Here is a 24,693-nt window from a genome sequence, read left to right as displayed (position 1 = left end):
AGTCATTTTAAGCTATAATGGTGGTCAACCCTGAACAAATTGCAACAGAAGCGAACTCAACTGAATTTGTATCCTCAATATGTCCTGAGTAAGGAAAAAAAGCCCCAAAGAATCCCATTAGGGGAAATGGGTTCCATTCAGACCTTAACATTAAGTATTTTACTGTTATGTGTCAACAAGATTCAACAAGACATTTTCACCTGGCTAGACCCAATGTTTAGACCTGTTGTGGTATTTATGCAAATTAGCGCATACGTAATTAGATTATGCACCGTTTGTCCATGTTAACAAACAATTTAAAAAAACTTGTAATACATTTTTTGTTTGTCTTGATGTAAGTAATCAACTCAGTAAATTTCACCCTATTCACGCTAGAAAAATAATGAATAGGCATAAGAATAGGCTATATTTGTCAGGATCCCACCCTGACAGTCTTGTCTGTTTTGTCACTGTTTAATGTTTCCTTGTTTGTCTTGTGTCTGAGCACATGGCTCTGTCTTTGTTTGTGTTTGCCATGTGCTCCTCTTGTCCTGCCTCCTTGCTTCCTGTTACCACGCCCCCTGGTTTAGTCCACGTCTTGCCCTCGTTTCACTAATTGTGCTCACCTGATCCTCATGTGCTCTGGTCCCTTTATATTGTGCCTCTTTCCCTCATGTCTTTGCTGGTTCGTTTTGTGTGCTTTGTGGTATAGTCTTGTTTGCCTTTGAATGGTTAAACATAGTTCCTGTTCCAGTTGAGTATTTGATCGTTTCTTGCAGTAGTGTATCCTTTTGCTTTTTCCTTCAAGTCTTGTTATAGTTAGGTTTTGTTTTTTCTCTTTTAATTTAATTTCTTCTCTAGGTCATTTCCAGTTTCTAACTCCTTATTAGTTTGTTCTTTTGTTTTATTTATCTTTTTGATTGCAAGTTCTTTTGTTTTATTCCAAGCTTTTCTCTTTTTCCTCTAGTTTTTGTTCTGTTTTACTTTTAATCCTTTATTTGCCTATTTAATTATACTCTCGTGCCTTGTCTGTTTATCTTGTCTTCTATTGTTCATTGTGAGTCTTGTGTTTGTTTCTGACCTACCTTGTATCCTGAGGTTTACTGGCCATTGACCCTAACTGTCTGACAGCTAGACTGTAACACCTTTCAACCTGAAGAGATCATCAAGCCTCCGGTTCCTTGTGTTCCTGTTTGTCAAGTCAAGTCAAGTCATCTTCATTTATATAGCGCTTTTAACAATGTAGATTGTCTCAAAGCAGCTTTACAGAGATAAGCGTATAATTTAAGGTAACAGAGATTGTTTCGGCTTTACAGCAGAGTTAAGTTATTTCCATCTAAAGTTAGTTTTAATTGATTTGGTTCCGTCGCAATGATCATTTGTTATTAAATTAGGGGCCGCTAAGACGACACCATACTCTCTACACAGACTTTAAACGCGAACCTGTGAGAAACGCTGATGGCGGTCACATGCGCATTTAGAATGGGTTCTATAGTTATGTGCGTTAGAATATACGCAGGTTTGGAATTCCCTACAAGCCAAGCCTAAACAAAATACTTGTCTTTCCTTATAAATTTTGATAAGGAATTTTATTTTATTTGTTGCTTTGGGGTAGGACCGCAAGACGAATTTTCCCGACAACGCCTTATCTGTAGAGTGGTAGTGGGATCCTCCATAGGGAGAGACTAGTTGGCACTTCAGCACTGCGTTGTCATCGGTCCAGGTGAAGGTCCTTCGTCAGATCTGGATACGGCCTGGATCCGGCAGGCTGCAGGAAAAACCTTGGGATAAACACAGACACTAAAATTAGCGTAGATGCCATTCTTCTCATGATGTAACGAGTACATCAGGATTTTTGGGAAGTGTTCCCGGTTCCGGCTGACCTAATCTATGCAGCATAACATTAAATTATAGAAGTTTATAATGTATTATGTGAAAGCTAGGTCAAAGAGATGTGTCTTTAATCTGGCTTTGAACTGACAGAGTGTGTCTGCTTCCCGGACAATGGTAGGAAGACTGTTCCAGAGTTTTGGTGCTAAATAGGAAAAGGATCTACCGCCAGCAGTGGATTTTGATATTCTAGGTATAATCAACTGGCCGGAATTTTGAGATCGTAATAGACGTGACGGACTATAATGCGTTAAGAGCTCGCTCAAGTACTGCAGAGCTAAACCATTCAGTGCTTTGTAAGTAATCAGCAATATTTTAAAATTTATGCAATGTTTAATAGGGAGCCAATGCAGTTTTGACAGAACTGGGCTAATATGGTCATACTTCCTGGTTCTGGTAAGAACTCGAGCTGCTGCGTTTTGAACCAGCTGTAGTTTGTTTATTAAGCGTGCAGGGCAACCACCTAGTAGAGCATTACAATAATCTAGCCTTGAGGTCATGAACGCATGAACTAATTGTTCCGCATTTGTCAATGAGAGCATATGACGTAATTTAGATATATTTTTAAGATGGAAAAATGCAGTTTTACAGATACTAGACACGTGACTTTCAAATGAAAGATTGGTATCAAAGAGCACACCCAGGTTCCTAACCGACGACGAAGACTTAACAGAGCAGCCATCAAGTGTTAGACAGTATTCTAGGTTATTACGTGAGGAAGTTTTTTGTCCAATAATTAGAAACTCTGTTTTTTCAGAATTTAGAAGTAGGAAATTACAAGTCATCCAATTTTTTATATCCGCTATGCATTCCGTTAATTTTGTGAATTGATAAGTTTCGTTAGGTTTTGAAGAAATATAGAGCTGAGTATCATCGGCATAACAGTGAAAGCTAATGCCATGTTTCCTAATGATATCTCCTAAGGGTAGCATGTACAGAGTGAACAGCAGCGGTCCTAGTACTGAGCCTTGTGGTACGCCATACTGAACTTGTGATCGATGAGACATCTCATCATTTACTGCTACAAACTGATAACGGTCATAAGTATGATTTAAACCATGCTAGTGCATTTCCCGTAATGCCAACATAATGTTCTAATCTATTTAAAAGAACGTTGTGGTCGATGGTGTCAAATGCAGCACTAAGATCGAGTAACACTAATAGAGAGATACAACCACGATCGGATGATAAGAGCAAATCATTTGTGACTCTAACGAGAGCTGTTTCGGTACTATGGTACGGTCTAAATCCGGACTGGAAATCCTCGCAGATATCATTTCTTTCAAGAAAGGAACACCGTTGTGAGGATACTGCCTTTTCTAATATCTTTGACAGAAAAGGTAGATTCGAGATCGGCCTGTAATTGACTAATTCTGAAGGATCAAGTTGCGTTTTTTTAACAAGCGGTTTAATCAAAGCCAGCTTAAAGTTTTTTGGTACGTATCCTAGAGACAAAGACGAATTAATGATATTAAGAAGAGGATCTATGACCTCTGGAAGTATTTCTTTCAGTAGCTTAGTCGGTATAGGGTCTAACATACATGTTGTAGATTTAGATGATTTAATGAGTTTAGTAAATTCTTCCTCTCCTATAGCAACGAATGAATCAAATTTTTCCTCAGGGAGACTACAATGCACTGCCTGATGCGATACTGTAGTAGACGGTTGCATAGTTATAATTTTGTCCCTGATATTATCAATCTTATAAGTGAAGAAGTTCATAAAGTCATTACTGCTGTGTTGCTTGGAAACTTCGGTGCTTGAAGCTTTATTTTTCGTTAGTTTAGCCACCGTTTCAAATAAATACCTAGGATTATGTTTATTTTCTTCTAATAGGGTTGAAAAATAAGCAGATCTAGCAGCTTTTAAAGCCTCTCTGTAAGTAATTGAGCTCTCTTTCCATGAAATGCGAAATACCTCTAGTTTTGTTTTCTTCCAGTTGCGCTCCATTTTTCTGGCTGCTCTCTTAAGGGCCCGAGTGTGCTCGTTGTACCACGGCGTTGAACTATTTTCTTTAATCTTCTTTAAGCGCAACGGAGCAACTGTGTCTAAAGTGCTGGAAAAGAGAGAGTTAAACGTTTCTGTTGTAATATCTAGTTCTTCTAAGCTATCTGAGATGCTGAGATGATGAAATTGATTAGGAAGATTATTAATAAAGCAATCTTTAGTAGCAGAAGTGATAGGTCTCACATATTTGAAACACGGAGTCGGCTTTGCAGCCTTGGCTAAATGCAAATTACACGAGACTAGATTATGATCTGAGATGTCATCGCTCTGCTGCAGAATTTCAACGGCATCCACATCTATTCCGTGTGATAATATTAGATCTAGAGTATGATTACGACGATGAGTAGGTCCTGACACGTGTTGTCTAACTCCAATTGAATTTACAATGTCTTTAAATGCCAATCCCAATGCATCTTTTTCATTATCGATGTGTATATTAAAATCACCAACAATTAGTACTTTATCTGCAGTCAATATTAATTCTGATAGAAAGTCCGCAAATTCTTTGATAAAGTCTGTATGGTGCCCTGGTGGCCTGTTTACAGTAGCCAGCACAAATCTCAAACGTGATTTATCGTTTACACTATATATTTTTACATTAAGCACCAATGCTTCAAAAGAATTATATTTAAAACTTGATTTCTTAGTGGTTTTGAAACTATTACTATAGATTACAGCAACACCACCCCCTTTGCGTCTCTTTTTTGTCTATGAATTCTATATTATTAAGCGGACACCACCGAGACAGCCAACCGTTAAGCGAACATAATCTACTAACTATCTCATCACTCCTGCGAACAGGAAGGGGGCCAGAGCAAATTACAGTCCTTGACATCGTACTTGCAAGTTCACACACCTCTTTAATATTAATTTTGGTGATCTCCGACTGGCGGAGTCGAACATCATTAGTGCCGACATGAATAATGATCTTAGAGAATTTACGATTAGCATTAGCCAGCACTTTTAAATTTGCTTTGATGTCAGGCGCTCTGGCTCCCGGCAAACATGTGACTATGGTGGTTGGTGTCTCTATTTTCACGTTCCGTGTAATAGAATCGCCAATAACTAGGGCACAATCATTCTCAGTGGGTGTTTCACTGAGCGGGGCAAATCGATTTGTTATGGTAATCGGAACGGAAGAGTGGTTTTTAGATCCGCGACTAGAGCGATCCCTCACTGTCACCCATTTGCCCGGCTGCACGGGCTCTACTTCAGCCAGAACCGACTCATGTAAAGTGTGCACTATTCTATGCGCATCCAAAACATCTAAAGCACTAGCACTCTTACTATCCTCAATTAAAGTTTGGATGCGTGTTTCTAATTCTGAAATCTTCTCTGTCAACCTAACTGTCTCCTTACATTTATCACATATAAATCCTATATTGTCGACAGAGAAGCCTATACTAAACATGTGACATGAAGTGCAAGTGACAATAACAGGACAAGACATTACTCACCGTGTTTGTTGAGTGATTCTTACTCACCTGAGCTTTTTATGAACTCAAAGGCGCGGACGCGCGAGAGAAAAATAAATAAATAAAATAGCTGAGCGCACGGGTGGCGCGTTAACAGGCTAGCGAATTACTAGCGTTTTGTGCTAGTAGTACTAATAACAAAAGCTAGCGATGTCAGGTTAATCTGAGATGTTGGGTAAAATGTAGTAGTATAAACAACTAGAAATGGTAGTAAAATGATGGTTCAAAACAAAGAAATATATGGCTAAGACGGAGCTTATCGCACCGAATCAAACAAACACACTCACAGCAGGCAGCGAGGCAGACAGGAGCAATCGATCAGACAGCAATGTTTGTGTTCCACACCATCATTCCACCTGGTGCTGCCTCTTCCTCTGGAGTCTTTAAGCTCTTCGTCACCCCAGTTCTGGTTTCAGTGATCATACTTCTTGCCTGTCGCCGTGTCATCTGGCCTGCCCTACTGTTTGTACTGTTCCACTCCTCACTCCCCTTGTTGTGCCCTGTCTACAGTATTGTTAAAGGGATACTTCACCTCTGGGAAGATGAATGTGTATTTAAAATAGGTCATTTAAGTAGAAGAAATGTGGAGAAATTTTTGAATTTGGAGCTTTCTAGACTGAGAAAAGCCAGAAAATGTATTTTTGGCTTATGTGGATGAAAGACAACAACTCCCAGAATGCACTTGCTTCGCTGCCTTAGGAGGCCACGCCTACCGGTTAGAGAGCACAGTTGAAAACAACAAGGCTAGCCTAAGTAAGTGATGAGTTTGCCAGGGATTTAGAGATGCCCAAAATGTCCGGGATTCGGCTTTTGCGTTCTACAGTCGCCATTCATCATGTTTACTGTGGCGAGCAGGACGAGGCTGACGGCCGCGGGAGAACGGCGCGAGGCCGGTGGCTTCATTACTAAGACGCGCCGGGTCTCGCATCTCTCACGGAGGAGCGGGAATTTTCTTAGCAATGTTAAAATGCACATCAACCAATCACTTGTTTAGCGTTCATGTAAACACTACAGTCAGATTCACCGATCGGAATTAATTCAGTTAGATTGAAACGAGAGGTGTGCATGTAAACAATGAATGGCGACCGCAGAACGCAAAAGCCGAATCCCGGACATTTTTAACAGTCTCGCCCGCCGGACAAGTCCGGGAAAAGGAAGATGGTAACCCCTACTTACTCAGCTTTCTCCTATTATTCAGCTTTCTCCACAGAACAAGAGCATGCTAGCTTAGCTTCCAAAGAAAGACGGCTGATACTGTGTACATTCTGTGAGTGAGATCCCACCCTCTATGGGCGGGCTGAAAACATGCGGAACAACGCCATCTACTGGCTGTAGTCTTTAGCCTCTGGACAGAAAATCCTCCGATGACGCAAAATGACGATTTTTGCGTCATCGGAGGATTTTTTCCAGACAAAAAATACATAAATCTCTCCTCTCAGGGGGATATGAGGGGGGAAAGCATGGTAATTCGAAAATACTACAGGTTTTCTACTAATACAAAGCTTAATGCTAAATCCTGAAGTAACCCTTTAATAAAACTTCCCTTCACGTTCATTCTGCGTCTGGGTCCTCTCTCTTGCAGAACCTGACAATATTTGGGTCTTTTTCAAAATTTTCCCCTAATGCCCATACACAAAAGAAATATATTTCAAATATATTTCTTTTGTGTATGGGTGGGATTATTTGTTTTTTTTTTTTCCCTTTCTCAGGACATATTGAGGATACAAAATCAGTTGAGTTTGCTTCTGTTGCAATTTGTTCAACCTTTTTTCATAAAATGACTGGAATATACTGACAATTAAAAATAATTTGTATTTTCATGACTTTTATTGTGGTTCATCATTTGACAGAGAGTGGGATTGAAAATGGCAACAAATTTGGTTGTGCGAGTCCCTCAGTGTCTGTCATACAGAGGCTTGATGTATCATCTATACCAAGGTACGTATAAATATAGGTACATATGCTGTCATTACAATCCAATATATGTTTTAATATATAGTTGCTTGTTATGATATTTAAAAAATATATATGTAAAATTGGGAAACTCACGCATTTCGTACAATTCCACAATTATAGTGATGTAGTAGGAAAAGACAGTTTTTCTTGGGTCATTAGCTGACTTTGACTGTTATTATTGGTACAACAAATCAATTATAAAACTTATAACTTTTGGAAAATAAAATTAACGCATTAACTTTGGGAACCATAAAATACTAAAACTAAAATGAAAACTAAATAAACTAGAAAACTCTGACAACACTAAAATATATCTGTATATGAAAATAAAATTATGTGCTTCAAAATTATAATCTGCCATCCATTTTCTGTTCACTTAGTGCTTTTCTGCTCACTACAAAATATAACTTTTTTTTTTTTACAGTGATGTATCGTTATGAGCATGTTCCAGTGGCAGTGATGTCTTCACAACTGAATGCTGATTATGATTCAAATGACAGAGATTCTCCAGCAGTGACGATTCGGACCGTCTTTCCAGAAACGTGGATCTGGGAACTTGCTGAAGTGGGGTATGTGAAGCGTAATCAGCACAATTAACATCATGTTTATCTTATTACTTATCTTTAATACATCATCTGCCCTCACACCCACAGGACAGAAAATACCTGGCTTGCTTTGCAGTTATTTTATCATCTGTGTGCTGAATATTGTTATTTAATACAGGAGAAATGACAGGGTCAGAATCAAATATGCCTATTGTTGTAATTCCTCCGCAGGGACTCTGGATCAGCTCAGGTTCCTGTCACGGTTCCTGACACCATCACCTCTTGGGAGACGGAGGTCTTCTGTCTGTCCTCTGAAGGTCTGGGTCTCGCTCCTCCTGCTCAGCTGACAGTTTTCCAGCCCTTCTTTCTGGAGCTCTCTCTGCCTTACTCCATCATCCGTGGGGAGATCTTTGAGCTGAAGGCCACTGTCTTCAGCTATCTGTCCAAGTGCATCATGGTGAGATTTTAGACTCAGTCTAATCAAATCATATCAAATATGCCTCTAATCATGTGTGGTTGATTGACAGGTTAAAGTGACTCCAGCTCCGTCCTCAGACTATACTCTCAAAGCCTCCTCTGATGATCAGTATTCATCCTGTCTATGTGCTAATGGAAGAAAAACCTTTAAATGGATCCTCACTCCTTCTGTTCTTGGTGAGTTTTCCAGTCTGAATCATTGTTTCTCAGTGTTTGTGTCTGTTGTATCTTCATGTACATGTCTTGTGTTGTAGGAGTCTTGAATATTACAGTCAGTGCAGAGGCAGAGGTGTCCCAGACTGTGTGTGACAATGAGATTGTGAGCGTCCCAGAGAGAGGACGCATTGATACGGTCACACGAAGTCTGCTTGTACAGGTCAGCTCAAATGTCTCTTAGATGTCATTTACCCTTGATCCTAATGCTGCTATGTCAGTATGATGTGTTGATGTGTTTATTTTATGCTGCAGGCGGAAGGAACTGAAAAGACAGAGACTCAAAGCTGGTTATTGTGTCCAAAGGGTTAGTCTGCAAATATTTCATATATTTTGGTGTATAAGCATCAATAATGCTGGGTCCCGTTTGCTTTTGTTCAGTTTTTTTTTTCGGGGATCAAGCAGTGAAGCTTTTTCAACTGACAAAAAGTTGCTCAAAGAATTTTGGTTGTCAATATGTTTGGCATATAAAAAACTAATTGGCTCTTTATCTTATAAACACAAACTCTAACTTCATGCGTTCATGACATCAAGGCTAGATTATTGTAATGCTCTACTGAGTGGTTGCCCTGCACGCTTGATAAACAAACTACAGCTAGTTCAAAATGCAGCAGCTCGAGTTCTTACCAGAACCAGGAAGTATGACCATATTAGCCCGGTTCTGTCAACACTGCATTGGCTCCCTATTTAAACATCACATACATTTTTAAATATTGCTGAATACTTACAATGCACTAAATGGTTTAGCTCTGCAGTACTAGAGCGAGCTCTTAACGCATTATAGTCCTTTACGTCTATTGCGATCTCAAAATTCCAGCCAGCTGATAATACCTAGAATATCAAAATCGACTGCTGGCGGAAGATCCTTTTACTATTTAGCACCAAAACTTTGGAACAGTCTTCCTACCATTGTCTGGGAAGCAGACACACTCTGTCAGTTCAAAGCTAGATTAAAGACACATCTCTTTGACCTAGCATTCACATAATACATTATAGACTTCTATAATTCAATGTTAGGCTGCATAGTGTAACCGCACTGGCATAAGTAGTACATTTAACATTAGCTCAAATGATCTATAGGGAATTTTAATAATTAATCATGAATATGATTAATATTTTGCATATTACAGTTACATTAATTTATCAAAACTGAAACTAGATCGATATGTATATATGAATAACCAATCACAACGAATTATAATTCCTCGTTCATATATCAATAATCTTTTTCAAATTTCAAATCGAAGTTATGGGATAACTTTCAATGGAATTAATTTAGTTATCAAACAATCTGTTTGTCCAGCAAACATTAAATGTAAGATTAACTTATTAACTTCTCAAAGAAAATTATCCTTCTTACAAACGCAAGGAAGAGTATTTTTTTTTTCTGGCCTTGAAAAAAAAACAACTCTGTGTTTATGAAATTAGGTTACTGAAATCGTAACAAGATAAAGCATGTAGCTTAAGATCAACAAATCATTGACTTTGTAAAATGAGCATTGAGACAATCAGGAATATATGGAATTTAATAATTGAACTAATGAATACATAACTACGATTCACACGGAGTAAGTATGTATATACAGAACACGTAAACAAAAACAAGACTAAATGAATAACAGATGAGAGAGGGAGAGGATGAAAGGGAGAAAGTGAAACTAAAGGTCAGGATGAGAGAGATCACCGAGATGATCTCAGCATGGCAAAATTACAGGCAATGTAACCTTGAGAGACAACAAGAAATCAGATTACATTAAAAGTTCAATAAACTTATCTTGCAAAATGGTTTTCTTTGTTGCTGAAGAACGCCGAGTTCGTGTGTGTGTCCTAAGAGCAGCATACGTGTGTTTCTTTAAGAAAGCAGGGCTTGCTTCGGTGCGCGCGGCCGCGGGATTTTCAAGTCTCTTTAAAGTTGAAGTTGCCGGCTACGTTTGCTTCGCTGAACGTAGGGAGAGTCCGAAGATGAAAATAAAGAAAAGACTTAAAGAAAAAGAAAAATGGAGAACGCTCCCAAAAAGGGAGCCATATGGATCTTCTCGCTGACGAAGAGGGTTTGTAAAAGTGCTCCCTGAAGATTTTCTGGGTTGGTCTTTTATGGAAAGGATGGGTTGACGCCTACTCTGCGTACGCGGACCAATCATCTTAGAGCATCTCGGGGCGTGAAGATTTTTCCTTTGTCCTGTTTAGACACGCCCACTTGAATGAGTCATGAGGAGATGGGCTTTGAGCTGTTCGGCTCCCGAAATATAAAAAAGTGTAAAATAATGCATATTACTTCATTCTGCTATCCGTTATATCCGTTAGATTGAGAGAATTTCAACTATATCACACACGTCATATGAAGATTTTAAGAATATCAAGTTACATAAGATATGCATATTTACAAACATTTTAAAATTCGTTACATGGCTAGAAATAAGATTTACCCAAAATGTGTTGTACAGTTGGCTACAAATGGAGATGAAGCTTAAGGAACTAAACACGGTACACACCTGATTTGTCTAACCTTATTACCAAAGTTTACCAGAATACACAAACTATACCACGTAAAAGAAAAATTATGAGATGGGAAATTACATCCATGTTTACATTTCTTTAGTGGTTATACATATAGAAAATGTAGGATTTAAGTAGGAGTAAAGATTAACACTTTAATTCTGCTCCACTCCTAAAATCTCAGTTGCTTGACATTCCATTAGGCAATAAAACAAAGTGGGTGGGGGGGGGGGATGTTGGTGAACATTCTCTAACTAAAACACTATTGATTAAAGAATACATTTCAAAACCACACCTCTATTACAAAGCAAAACTAATCACACATACATATCGGAATTGTACATATATTAAAGGATATTCCTAAGTTCTACTACAAAGGTGTGTGTGTGTGTGTGTGTGTGTGTGTGTGTGTATGCGTGTGTGGGATGACTCTAGAAAGTTTCGTTATTTCTTTGGTGCAGAGAGAAAAAGGGGGTTTGGAATGCAGAACGTTGCTCTGCAGTGTGTCTAGGGTGCTATTAAGTGTCGTAAAAGTCCATTTGCTCCAGTCTCTCTGGAGCCTGGCGTATGATTTGTAATTTTGAAGTCAGGAGGTTACAAGCTTTGGTAAGCTTAGCAAAGAATGTTTTGGGCAGGAATGTGCTTAGAAAACACAGAGTCCGAATTTGTTAATTCAGAATCAAATGAACGAATGATTCAAATAGCCCAGTCGCTACAATAGATTAGGTCAGCCGGAACCGGGAACACTTCCCATAAATCCTGATGTACTCGTTACATCATAAGAAGAATGGCATCTACGCTAATTTTAGTGTCTTTGTTTATCCCGAGGTTTTCCCGCAGCCTGCCGGATCCAGGCATCCGACGAAGGACCTTCGCCTGGACCCGATGACAACGCTGTGCTGAAGTGCCAACTAGTCTCTCCCTATGGAGGATCCCTTTACCACTTCAGATAGAGCGTTGTCGGGAAAATTTGTTTCGCGTACCTACCCCGAAGTGACAAAATTAAATTCTGTATCAAAATTTATAAGGAAAGACCAGTACTTTGTTTAGACTTGGTTTGTAGGTGTAACCCACCCAAAGTACCAAGAAAGGGTTAAAGTAAGTGGTGGGCGTGGTTTAGGATGCGGCCTGTAGGTACGCAGATGAGCAGTCTCGAGAGAAGCAGAGACCATGTTATGAGATTGCTGCTTTAAATTCTCCTGTGGAAAAGGTTACGTGATGCATGATATGCTCAGAGGAAACAGAGTTCTTCATTTTTTCCTTCCTAGTCACGAACTCTGGTGAGTTACAGATTTAGGCATTTCTATATTATTTCAGTGTTGATGGGATCATCATTAGTAGATTTACTCTTAAAACCAGTCAGAGTGAATTTCAATGATGTTGTGATGTGTTATTTTATTGAATCTGTGTTGTAAATGCCGATATATATACTGTATGTGATGTGGAATTGCATCATTCAGTTATTTTAAGTTATTATAAGTGCTTCCTGCTTAGTTAAACGGATAAAATATCACGAAATACATGTTTATACTGCTTTATTAGTATTTCTACAAGAAACTGAGTTTATGAGACATTGCACATGTAAAACTTGAGTTTTACTTGACTTTGACCTGTATATGTTTATACAGGGAGAAAAGAATATCCTATGAACATTATTCATGGTATAACAGAATGAAGATTATTTGAATAGATTCAGATCTGTTAAAATTAAGTCTCATAATGTTGTAAGAGTTTATTGCTTGAAACTGATTACAATATGTATGTGCAGATTATTTTTTTTCTTTCCCATTCCCTGTGGTTTTCGACGCCATGAGGTTATTGGGTCAAAGATGGTGAGCCAGTGAAACTCCGGAGAAGAAATATTGCGAGCCAGTGACATTTTCTATGTTCTATCGTTTCTGAGACTTCAAGGATCTTCAGTCATTGAACTTTTCCCTGAGTGAACCTGCAAAAGGATCAGATAAGAACTTTTGATCATTTATAGTACCCGGGTAGATATTAAAGGAAAGACAATTTTCTTTTCCTGGTTTTCTTTTATGGGCCCAAGGTTTATTTTGCTTAGTTCATTTTGTTGAATTGTAATTTCCTTTTACTTAACAAAATTGCACTTTCGTATTCTTTAAGATATTGTGCAATAAAACTGTGCAGTTGTTTAAATCGGATTTAAGTGTTGTTGTTGTTGTTGTGACTCACAAATACTGCCTCCTAGAGCCTAGGTTTTGAATTTCAGTGGTTTTAATATTTTGAGCTAGAATTGAGTAGAATCGTTACATAGAGAATTACAGACCTGTGCACATATAATCAAACGCACATAACTATAGAACCAAAAAATTAATGCGCATGTGAACGCCATCAGCATTTCTTACAGGTTCGCTTTTAAAGTCTGTGTAGAGAGAATGGTGTCGTCTTGGCGGCCCCTAATTTAATAACAAATGATCGTTGCGACGGAAGCGAATCAATCAAAACTAACTTTAGCTGGAAAATAACTTCATTAAAGAACCGCTATAAAGCCAAAACAATCTCTGTTACCTTAAATTATACGTCTATCTCTGTAAAGCTGCTTTGAAACAATCTATATTGTTAAAAGCGCTATATAAATGAAGATGACTTGACTTGACCATGAAAATTAGTACACATTGCATTGCGGACATTTTTAGGACACACCAAATTTGAGGACCAACAGAGGGAGCTAAAATATACAGTAACCAAAATATTCTCATATGTCTCTGACTTTGTAATTGAGAAGGCTGAAATTTGTCAGCTTTTCATGACAAATGTAGTTTAGTAGTTCAACTGTGCCACATTTTGAAATTGTGGCTATTTTCTTCTTTTCCAAAGTGCTTGAAACACAATAATTCCTGCTTGCAATTATATTATTATTATTGGGACTTCACAGATGGTATTAGAATGTTAATATTATTGCATTACTCTGTTGATGCGTTTCTGTCTGTCTGTTTCATACAGTAGGTGACAGTCTCTCAGAGGAAGTGGCTCTGACTCTCCCTAAAGATGTGATAGAGGGATCAGCCAGATCCTCTGTTTCAGTCATTGGTAACATTTACAAATACAAGCAGTATTGAGGAGATTGGGTTTGGACTTATAAAATGTAGTGAGTTTCATGTGTGTATGGTTTATAGGAGACATATTGGGTCGTGCACTGAGGAATCTTCACGGATTATTGCGGATGCCGTACGGCTGTGGAGAGCAAAACATGGCTGTTCTTTCTCCCAATATTTACATTCTGCAGTATCTGGAGAACACAGAGCAGCTCACCTCAGCCATCCGAGAGAGAGCCACAGGCTTCCTGAAGAGCGGTGAGAGACATAAATCATGTCAAGAAAATACTGAGATTGTTTGATAGCAAATTATAAATTTTTCAACACACCTGAATTTCATTCAGTAAGTTGAATAATCAGACACATTGAATCAAACTGTTAAAGTGTTAACCATTATCACACCAAACAGGATACCAGAGACAAATGAACTACAAGCATTCTGATGGATCATACAGCACATTTGGTTATGGTGATGGAAATACATGGTAAATATATTTCCACTTTTACTTTTGTTAAACAGAAATAATATCAAGCTAATCTACAATAATAAAGCCAAGAGAATAGTACAAAAAAACTAACAAAAAAAAAAAAACTCATTTAAGAATGTGTCTCTTAGTTCAAATTATTTGTTTTGATATTTATGATGAATGGAATTCATTAAAACACCTGATGACATTTTTTTTTTATTATATCTTCCACACCACCAGGTTGACTGCCTTTGTCCTGAGGTCTTTTGGCAGAGCACAGAAATACATATTTATTGATCCAGAAATTATTCAGAGTGCAAAGAATTGGTTAATAAGTAGACGGGATTCAGACGGCTGTTTTATCCAACAGGGAAGCTTGTTCAACAACAGAATGAAGGTCAACTTCTGTCTATCTATATCTCTCTATATCTCTTTCTATATATAACACTAGCAGCCACCTAGAAATGGTCTAGTAACTATCTAAAAACCTGGAATCTAAGACCTGTAAAAGTTTAAGCTTTAAAACATTTAGACATTCTCAAGCCAACATCAAAGTTTGTCTAGTTAAACTTTCCTTTAATAGTTTGAGTGTGTTGCTTTATTTATCCTTCATTTCTCATATATTCCAGGGTGGAGTGAATGATAATGTGACCATGACTGCCTACATTACTGCATCATTGCTTGAACTGGAAACTCCAGTCACAGTAAGTTCATCTTCAGGAAACACAGTATAAACTCATAGATAAATGACACTCACAGTGTCTGTTTCTGTTTTTGTCACAGGATCCTGTCGTCACTAAAGGATTGTCATGCTTGAGGTCCGTCATTAAGGATGTCAAAAACATTTACACCACTGCTCTGCTCGCCTACACTTTCAGTCTGGCTAATGACACGGACACTCGACAGCAGCTTTTCAAGAAACTGGAGGATGTTGCTATTTCAGACGGTAAGAGGTTTGTTTCTGATGATTTCTGTTGTCTTTTATGACTGTACTATTGTTTTTTGTCATGCTCATTGAGTTACGCGTGTGTCTTTTGTCCTCAAGGGTCTCATCTCCACTGGTCTCAGTCTGCATCTGCTGAGGACTCTGATTCTCTGGCAGTGGAGATCAGCTCATATGTGCTGCTAGCTGTTCTCTCTGCAGATTCAGTCACTACAGCTGATCTGGGCTATGCTAACAGGATTGTCAGCTGGCTTGTGAAGCAGCAGAATGCCTATGGAGGATTCTCCTCCACACAGGTTACTCAAACTACTCCAATCAAACACATTATTAGCAGTGTGAATGAGTAAAAGTGACATTACTGAACACATTTATTTCCCAGGACACAGTGGTGGCTCTTCAGGCTCTGTCTTTGTACGCCACTAAAGTGTTCAGCTCTGACGGCTCCAGCACAGTGACTGTACAGTCAGCAGGAGACACTCACCACTTTGATGTCAATCAGGACAACAAGTTACTGTACCAGGAGAAGCAGCTGCAGACCGTTCCAGCCAAATACAGCATTGAAGTGAAGGGCTCAACCTGTGTGTCTGTGCAGGTCTGTAGTGCGATCAGCTTCATTTACTCACTCTCTCTTTCTCTCTTGGCATTGTGGTTATTCTGCTGTGAAATGGTTTATTTAATTTATTTTTGTTTGTGTTGACTCTCTCAGATTGCTCAGTTCTACAACATTCCCACTCCTACTGAAGCTAAAACATTGAGCATTGACGCTAAGATTGAGGGAGATTGCAAAACATTTGGACAAAATTTCATTTTGGACTTCACTGTCAAGTAAGAAAATCTGTATTCAGTTCAAGTCAAAAGACTTGAACATGATTATGACTTAAGATTTACTAACAAATAAATCTTTACTGAATATCATAAAAACAAAAGCAATATAAACTGAAATGGCATATCTCACTATTAAAACTGCAACAATAACTTGAGAAACAAGAAAACAATTTTTTATTATTGACACATTATGAGTGATGATAAACTCTGCATGTCTTGTTAATTATACTGGCTTTTGTTCTCACTTATTTATACATTTATATGAGGCATTTAAGAACCAAACATTTTCATTTGCTCTTTTCCAGATACGATGGTCTACAGGAAAGGACTAACATGGTCATTGTGGATATTAAACTCTTATCTGGATTCACAGCTGATACATCAATGGTGTGTTTGAGTGGTTCTTCACAGAATGTGTAAAGTTTCTAGAGTTCACTATTTAGAAATTAACCAGCACTTTTCCCCACAGCTTGGAAGTTCTTCCAGATCATACGTACCACTTGTGGAACGGGTCGATTCTAAAGATGATCATGTCATTGTGTATTTGAAGGCGGTCAGAAAACAGCAACATTCATATTATTTTAAATTATTAGGTCGATCCATAAACCTTTTATCCATAATTTCCGTGACTAATGTGTTTGTTTCCTCCTGCAGATCCCACAAAATATTCCAATGAATTACCAGATACAAATGAAACAGATTCTTCCAGTGAAGAATCTCAAGCCGGCTGTGGTCAAAGTGTACGATTACTACCAAACAAGTAAGATTTAATAAGCCAGCATTGACTGATTTGATCATGTGACGAACATTGTTTATTCAGATTTATTCCATGTACAGGTTTCCATTGTTGTATGAAATGTGAACACCTTTCTTTTCCTTCAGGTGATCAGTCAGAGGCAGAGTACTCCTTTCACTGTGAATGAAGCTGCTGAAGTGCATCACCTCATAGTTCAGCTTGGATAAAGATGTTTGAACACTCTAATGCTTAATATTAAAATGTTTATTCTTTATCCTGTGCAAAATTATTTCCAATATCATCCCAAATTAGAACAACCCCCCAAAAATCAGTTTTTGGCCACGTCTCTTGAGAACATGACTATTCAATTCACAATGCAATGATTAATAAAAGTGATTAAAACAAGTTATAGTGAGCTGGTTGAATTGTTGAATGTGTAGTAGCTACATGCTATGGCAACATTTCAGAATCAGACAAGATATTTTATGATGATTTTGTGAATTATTTTTTATCTCAACTCTGCTTTATCACTTCACACACTGTAAGAGGGCTATTTAGGTCCACTGTAGGTCCTCATGCTGTAGAATATTTACTTTGTCCTTCATTTTAAACTGAACAGCAAACAACCAAAATATGAACAGATATCAATAACAAATCACCTTACCTAAAGTCATTGAGAGGTCAGGAACTTCACTCATCCCATCACAGCCAGGTACTCAGGAAAAGACAGACTATTATTTTTAAAAACCAGAAGAACTCACAATAACATGTGACCAAACAGTTGCCGGCAAGAAAGAGTCAATTTAGGCAAGGCAAGGCAAGTTTATTAATATAGCACATTTCATACACAAAGGCAATTCAAAGTGCTTTACATATAATAAATTAAAATAATAAAAATAAATAAGAATAATTAAAACAGTTTAGAAAAATAAAATAAAATACAGTACAAACAGTCGGACGAACAGTGGCACATTGAGTCTGGATTTGAAAGTGACTACAGTAGGAGCACATCTGATCTCCTCTGGAAGCTGGTTCCAGCTGCGGCTGGCATAATAGCTAAAAGCGGACTCGCCATGCTTAGAGTGAACCCTTGGTATTTCTAGTTGATGTGATCCTAATGATCTAAGTGATCTGTTGGGTTTATATTCAGTGAGCATATCTGCAATATATTGAGGTCCTAGGCCATTGAGTGATTTATATACCAGTAATAATACTTTAAAATCAATCCTAAATTTAACTGGGAGCCAGTGTAAAGACCTGAGGACTGGTGTGATATGTTCATATTTTCTGGTTCTGCTCAGAATCCTGGCGGCAGCGTTCTGTATGAGCTGCAACTGTCTTAGGTCTTTTTGGGAAGGCCAGTGAGGAGTCCATTACAATAATCCACCCTGCTGGTGACGAAAGCATGCACAAGTTTCTCTAAGTCTTGTCTGGAAACAAAGCAACTTATTCTTGCAATATTTTTCAGATGATAGTATGCTGATTTTAATCTAAAGGAATAATTCAAAAGAATATAATTGTTTTGTGTCGACTATGCCACCTAGGGACTTACACCCCAGGAACTCACTCACTCTCTTTTGATGAAATCCGATGGCTCAGGAGGGGCTCCATTGACAGCGATATAATTAACACTTTGAAGGCCCAGAAAAGAAGGAAAGACATTAAAATAGTCCATGTGACTATGGTTCAACTTTAATGTTATGAAGCGATGAGAATACTTTGTGCGCCAAAAAAAAAAAAAAGTAACGACTTTATCCAACAATTTCTTCTCTTCCTCACGAGAGCACCACGACGCATGAGTGTGTGGTGATGAAGCTGGAGCTGGTGTTCTGACATATGACCCAGAAATGCAGGGCTGTGTTTACAAGCAGAGGAAGCATACATGAATATGATAGCAGATTTCGACACAGGGGATGAATTGCATTTTTTTGCACAACCCTACTTATTCGAACCAGAATATACAGAGAATAAACTAAAAGAGATGAGGCTGAGAAGAGGCTGCAACACAGCCACAAGCTTCTGAAAGACAGTGTAAGACAGAAGACGCAAGTGCAAGAACTCAGGTTTATTGAATGAACACGTAGAAAGAGATATAAGGCACACAGTCCAATGGTCCCTGGTAGCGCAGAATGGCAGATGGGCAACCCGGATCCCGTGGTGTGAAAAGGTAAGATGATGATATCCTTGACGAGACAAGCTGACGGGAACACAACACGAGTCCACAGAGTGAAGAGACGAGACAGGATCCTTGGAAGACGACAGGCAGAACGAACTCGACATGAACACCAAACCGGGAAAACAGGAACACCAACGAAGACCACACTGCACAGGGGAAATTCCCACAACGATCTGACAAACACAAGACGAAAGACAATGAGCTTAAATAGAGATCGCTGATCAGAATCAGCTGGCGCTGATGACAATCAGCGGCTGATCAACGACCACGCCCACACACCACAAACACAGCGCGAGAAAGAGTCAGTGAATTCATGAACCGTGACAGACAGAGATCAAGGGAGAGCTGGTGATGTAGATGTCATCAGTGCCAAGCGATGCCTACTGAACAGAAGAGTGTGTGCTGCATCGATTGTGATATTGTCATGCCACATCTTGAAAGTTTGGATAATTCAGACGATGAGACAACATATGAATCTCGCTGTATAACAGAGGATCCCGGCTTTCCACACGCATGCGTCATGGTGCTCTCTTGAACACGAGTCGGAGACTGATACAGAAGAGAAGAAATTATTGAATAAAGTCGTTATTTATTTATTTTTTGTTGCACAAAAAGTATTCTCATTGCTTCATAAAATTAAGGTTGAACCATTGTAGTCACAGGGACTATTTTAATGATGTATTTCCTACCTTTCTGGGCCTTCAGAATGTTAGTTAAAGGGTCATGAAACCCCCCTCTTTCAGCTCAAGTCTAGCTCACAATCTTTTTGAAAAATGCAACTTAAATGGGCGTGGTGGCTGTGAGAAGAAGGGAGGGGAGTGGGTGTGGTATGGCACGGCAGGGGAGAGGGGAAGGGGAAAACTGTCATCGCCAGTGGCCCATGCATATCAACTGTCACTAAAAATCAGTGGTAAAACATGAGGAAATGCTAGATTTTCTTTATAGCTGGCAAAGTTAAAGTCTAATGAAATACACGGACACCTTGTTTTTGTCCTTTCAAAAGTAACTGAATGCCCTACTACATATTAGCCTACTACATAATCATAATTGTATTTAAACATATAAATGTACATGTATATGTATAATTATGTCATTATAAAATATATATTTGTTTATATACACACTATAAATGCATATGTTTGAAAGTAATACATTTTCCGCTTAAAAAAACCCAAAACGTTTTGTACATAGCCTAGATCTACGCGCCCCCTGAACCCACATAATAAAGATAGACAGTGACATAGAAGTTTGCACAAATTAAAGGGGTCATTTCACCCGTGGAGACATGAATGTGTATTGAAAGTGGGTCATTTATGTAGAAGAAATGTGAAATTATTTTTGAATTTGGAGCTTTCTAGACTGAGAAAAAGCAAGAAAATGTATTTTTGGCTTATGTGGATGAAAGACAACAACTCCCAGAATGCACTTGCTTCGCTGCCCTACAAGGCCACTCCCAAGCCACGCCTACCGGTAAGACAGCGCAGTTGAGAACAAAAACATCAAGGCAAGGCTAGGCTACGAGTGAGTCTCCGTGACGAGTTTGCCCAAAATGTCCGGGATTCGGCTTTTGCGTTCTACAGTCGCCATTCATCATGTTTACTGTGGCGAGCAGGACGAGGCTGAGGGGCGCGGGAGAACGGCGCGAGGCCGGTGGCGTGATTACTGACGACCGACACCTGTGAGGCACTGTTCTCGTATCTCGCACGGAGGAGCTGGTATTTTCTTAGCAATGGTACAACACACATCAACCGATCACGCCACCGGCCTCGCGTCTTTCAACCGATCACGCCACCGGCCTCGCGTCTTTCTCCCGCGGCGCTAGCCTCGTCCTGCTCCCTGTATTACTGTGATTACTGATGAGCGCGCCTGTGAGATGCACCGGTCTCATGGGCTATCTCTCACGGAGGTGCGGGTATTTTCTTAGCAATGTTAAAACGCAAATCAACCGATCACTTGTTTAGCATTCATGTAAACATTACATTCAGATTCACCAACCGGGGTGAATTCAGTTAGATTGAAACAAAAGGTGAGCATGTAAACAATGGATGGCGACCGCAGAAAGCAAAAGCTGAATCCCGGACATTTTTGTCGATCTCGACGTCCGGGAAATAGAGTATGGTAACCCCTACTACTCAGCTTTCTTCGTCCATGTTTTCTGCAGGTTTCTGCCGTTGAAATCAAATGCACTCGCACTGATCTATGATAGGTCTGTTAGCGCATTAGGTCCAACCCCCTATGGGCGGGTTTGAAAGGGTGGATCTAGTGCTTGTAGTCTTAACAGAAATCCCCCCCTCTTACACTTCCTCCTACAATGACGCAAAATTACGATTTTTGCGTCATTGTAGGAGGAAGTGTAAAGAGGTAAATACAGATTTCTCTCGTCTCGGGGGAAAATGAAAAAATGTTGCATGACCATTCAATAGTATGACTGGGTTTCTAACAATGCAAAGCTTAATGCAAATGGGTGAAGTGTCCCTTTAAGCATACGTTCCATACAATTGAGGTATTATCGAAATATACATTTTAATAACGAGTGATTATTTAACAAAAGGCAAGTAAAACGGTCAGGGTTACATTTTAGACACACACACACACACACCTCTGAAGCGATAGAAAAGTCCTCGCGACCGCATCTCTCGCAAGACGAAACCTGCATTGGTGTACAAGTTCACCAGTTCACACATAGATGTGTCCGTGGTTGATGGGCAACCAACCGCCCGCTGTCAGTCTAGCCCGGGCAGCATCGCGGGGAAAGATGCACTGGAACTTTTGCACCACGAAAACAAACGCGCGTCCCATCATTGCCATGTTATTTCAGCCAGCGCACATACCTGTGTTAACTTTTTCGGTCGAAGCCCATAGTAATCGATTGTCGAGTTCACACGCATAGGTTTAGTTACCTATGATCACGCGCGTGAACGCGACAGTCGATGGACTTCGACCGAAAACAGGAAGAAAATACAGGTATGTGCACTGGCTGAAATAACATCACTTTTATTAATATCTTTCACATCTACTGCAGTCAGATTCACCCGTGATCACTCTGAAGGAATCACTCACATTAGCTGTGCACTTGTAATGACACATCAAGGATGTTAAGAGGCTAAAAGCAGGTTTAAAACTTGCTCCATTGAAGTCAACAGGGTGCAAATTTTAAAAAGAGGATAACAGGCAACACCGATTTTTGTCGTTGTTCTCTGTATTGACAGCACTCCAAATTTACAAAAAAATGAGCTCAATGTTAAAATTGACCGGAGTTCTCCTTTAAGCATTAGATCTGCAAATCCGGCAAGTACTTCCCTAAAGCCGAGCAGAGCGCTTTGATGGGCGTACTACGTCTACGGGTGCGTGAGCGCGCGCCCTTCCCGGAAAAGTGCCCTTAGGACCCGTATAAAAAAAACTAAGTATGCATAAAATAGTATTTCACCCCCCCCTTTAAAGCTGCAGTCCGCAATTTTTCCTCTTTGTCGCCATCTCTGTTCGAAATCTGCAATTGCACTTATTTGCAGAATTATCAACTTTACGTGCGTTGTGCCTCGGCATGGCACAGCGCGGATGAATCCAATGTTTTGAGGGGAATGTGCGGCTGTCAAACTCCGCGCTGTTGGTGTGGATACTGTCATTCGCAATCACGGATTCTACTTTTTGGAAGTATGACTAACATAAGAATTTTCACCGGAAAATGTCGTCTGAACAAAGTGACATCCACTTTTGTTCTGACCAACTAAGGGGAAAAAAACATTTCTGTAAATCGCGCCGATTAAATCTAACGATCGCTTATCATATCACGTCAAACCATGAAAATTATACTTTGTTTTCAAATTGCTAATGTTAACAACATCAGCATTGCGTGACTACATTTAATGCCCTTCCGATATTTCGCATGGGCCCGGTTACAGTCTCCTTTTTTCTCCGAAGTCCGAAGTCTTTCGCGTTTTACAACGGGTGAATCTCCAGTTGTCACTGGTGATTGTCGTTTGAACCTTTCCATCAAATTGAAAAGTTTAATTATATAAAATACTGTGAGAAAAGGCTATAAATCTCCACCACCAACATCCTCACACGCAATATAGCCTACTTGCGTCATTACGTCACATCTGTACACATAATGAAGGTAATGAAGGTGTCATTAGGCTTGTTTGAGATGCGCCTTGCCTCGCCTGAAATATATGCAAGAGTAGGCGGCTGCAGTGAGGGGTGGAGTGAAAAAAGCGTAGGCAAGACGGACAGTTCTCTCTTCTCGCAGTGGAACTGACACCTGTAAGATCAAAGATGGATATCGCAGGATTCACGGGATTCACGCTCGTGCACAGTGTTGCTAATAAACTGGATGTAATTTAAGTTCTGTTGCTTTTTATATGAAATTAAATATAATGAACAAGACATCCAAAGTATAGGCTACTTGTTATTTAATTCCATTCCAAATACATGTTTATCAATCATGTTTTCTTTAATACAGACATATGTGTTTATATATATATATATATACATACATACACACATAACATAACGTATACACATAAAACATGATATTACAGTTTTAAAATCAAACATTTTAAAAGAGAACAATACATCACGGTTGTTTAAACCAATTAGCATTAAGCTGTGTCGTCAGCGAGTCGTTTCCCATCATCCTTTTGATCAGCGCAGTCGGGAGAGAAACTGCGCGCGACTGCAGACTCCGACATGTGCGTCTTGTGCTCGCGAGTGTTTTTTGACATACGTCAACATGACATCAGAGCCAGGCTGACCGCACTAGGACACATTTCTAACCGGCATGTATCTCGCGCTGAACACTGGTGATCGGTTCTGCGCAGATTTTACCCATCTCAAACTAGCCTAATATGTGTACAGATGTGACATAATGACGCAAAGACATGCTCGAATTTCCCGCGGAAGTCCACCAGTACCACTGGAATTTAAAACATTATTACAAGATTTTGAATCGAGCTACGGCAAGCAGATCATTTTGAACACTGGCTGGCTATGTAGGCCCACTTGCTCAAAAAATTATGTTGGATAATTTTTAACCCAAAAAAGCTACGGATTGCAGCTTTAAATAAATCAAACCGGGAGGAAAAGGACTCCTAGTCACTCAAACACACACAAAAAGGAAAATACAAACCAAGTTACTCAAATTCAATGAAAATATGCCTCTAGGCGAACAAATACACCAGATTAACTGAAAATAACAAAAACAAAACCCCAGCAGGGATTAAAGTAGTAGTATGTCACGTACAGTAGTAGTACACACGTCATGCACGTCACGCTTACAGTAGTAGTCATGCCCAGCCGCGGATAAGATGATTTTCCCTGCTTAAAGCTGGGGTAGGTAAGAATGGTCTAAAAAAATTATTTTTCAAATTTGTTTAAAATTTATGTATATATCAATACATAATTAAAATGTAAGTATTCTGAAAAAGAAAGTATAAAAATCGAGTGTATGTAGACC

The 24,693-nt window shown here is 39.2% G+C and overlaps 1 protein-coding gene across 1 annotated transcript in view; it reads left to right on the top strand.

Annotated features, from left to right (window-relative positions):
- LOC308693687 (alpha-2-macroglobulin-like) overlaps positions 1 to 17,502 on the top strand; it is a 32,296-nt gene extending 14,794 nt beyond the window's left edge. Inside the window, exons 16-34 of the mRNA XM_081370770.1 lie at positions 7,202 to 7,289; positions 7,732 to 7,876; positions 8,084 to 8,309; positions 8,380 to 8,506; positions 8,584 to 8,705; positions 8,798 to 8,849; positions 14,003 to 14,089; positions 14,176 to 14,352; positions 14,504 to 14,579; positions 14,802 to 14,958; positions 15,191 to 15,265; positions 15,345 to 15,507; positions 15,607 to 15,800; positions 15,884 to 16,096; positions 16,211 to 16,329; positions 16,635 to 16,716; positions 16,799 to 16,882; positions 16,984 to 17,089; positions 17,212 to 17,502. Of these exons, the coding sequence (XP_081226896.1) occupies positions 7,202 to 7,289; positions 7,732 to 7,876; positions 8,084 to 8,309; positions 8,380 to 8,506; positions 8,584 to 8,705; positions 8,798 to 8,849; positions 14,003 to 14,089; positions 14,176 to 14,352; positions 14,504 to 14,579; positions 14,802 to 14,958; positions 15,191 to 15,265; positions 15,345 to 15,507; positions 15,607 to 15,800; positions 15,884 to 16,096; positions 16,211 to 16,329; positions 16,635 to 16,716; positions 16,799 to 16,882; positions 16,984 to 17,089; positions 17,212 to 17,252 (2,334 nt within the window). The 3' untranslated portion in view covers positions 17,253 to 17,502. The remainder of the gene's footprint in view (positions 1 to 7,201; positions 7,290 to 7,731; positions 7,877 to 8,083; positions 8,310 to 8,379; positions 8,507 to 8,583; positions 8,706 to 8,797; positions 8,850 to 14,002; positions 14,090 to 14,175; positions 14,353 to 14,503; positions 14,580 to 14,801; positions 14,959 to 15,190; positions 15,266 to 15,344; positions 15,508 to 15,606; positions 15,801 to 15,883; positions 16,097 to 16,210; positions 16,330 to 16,634; positions 16,717 to 16,798; positions 16,883 to 16,983; positions 17,090 to 17,211) is intronic.
- Positions 17,503 to 24,693: the final 7,191 nt, after the last annotated feature.

The sequence above is a fragment of the Scardinius erythrophthalmus genome (genome assembly GCF_964197995.2).
Source record: "Scardinius erythrophthalmus genome assembly, chromosome: 7".
In the NCBI taxonomy this organism is placed as follows: domain Eukaryota; kingdom Metazoa; phylum Chordata; class Actinopteri; order Cypriniformes; family Leuciscidae; genus Scardinius; species Scardinius erythrophthalmus.
This window is presented reverse-complemented; position numbering and strand designations above follow the sequence as displayed.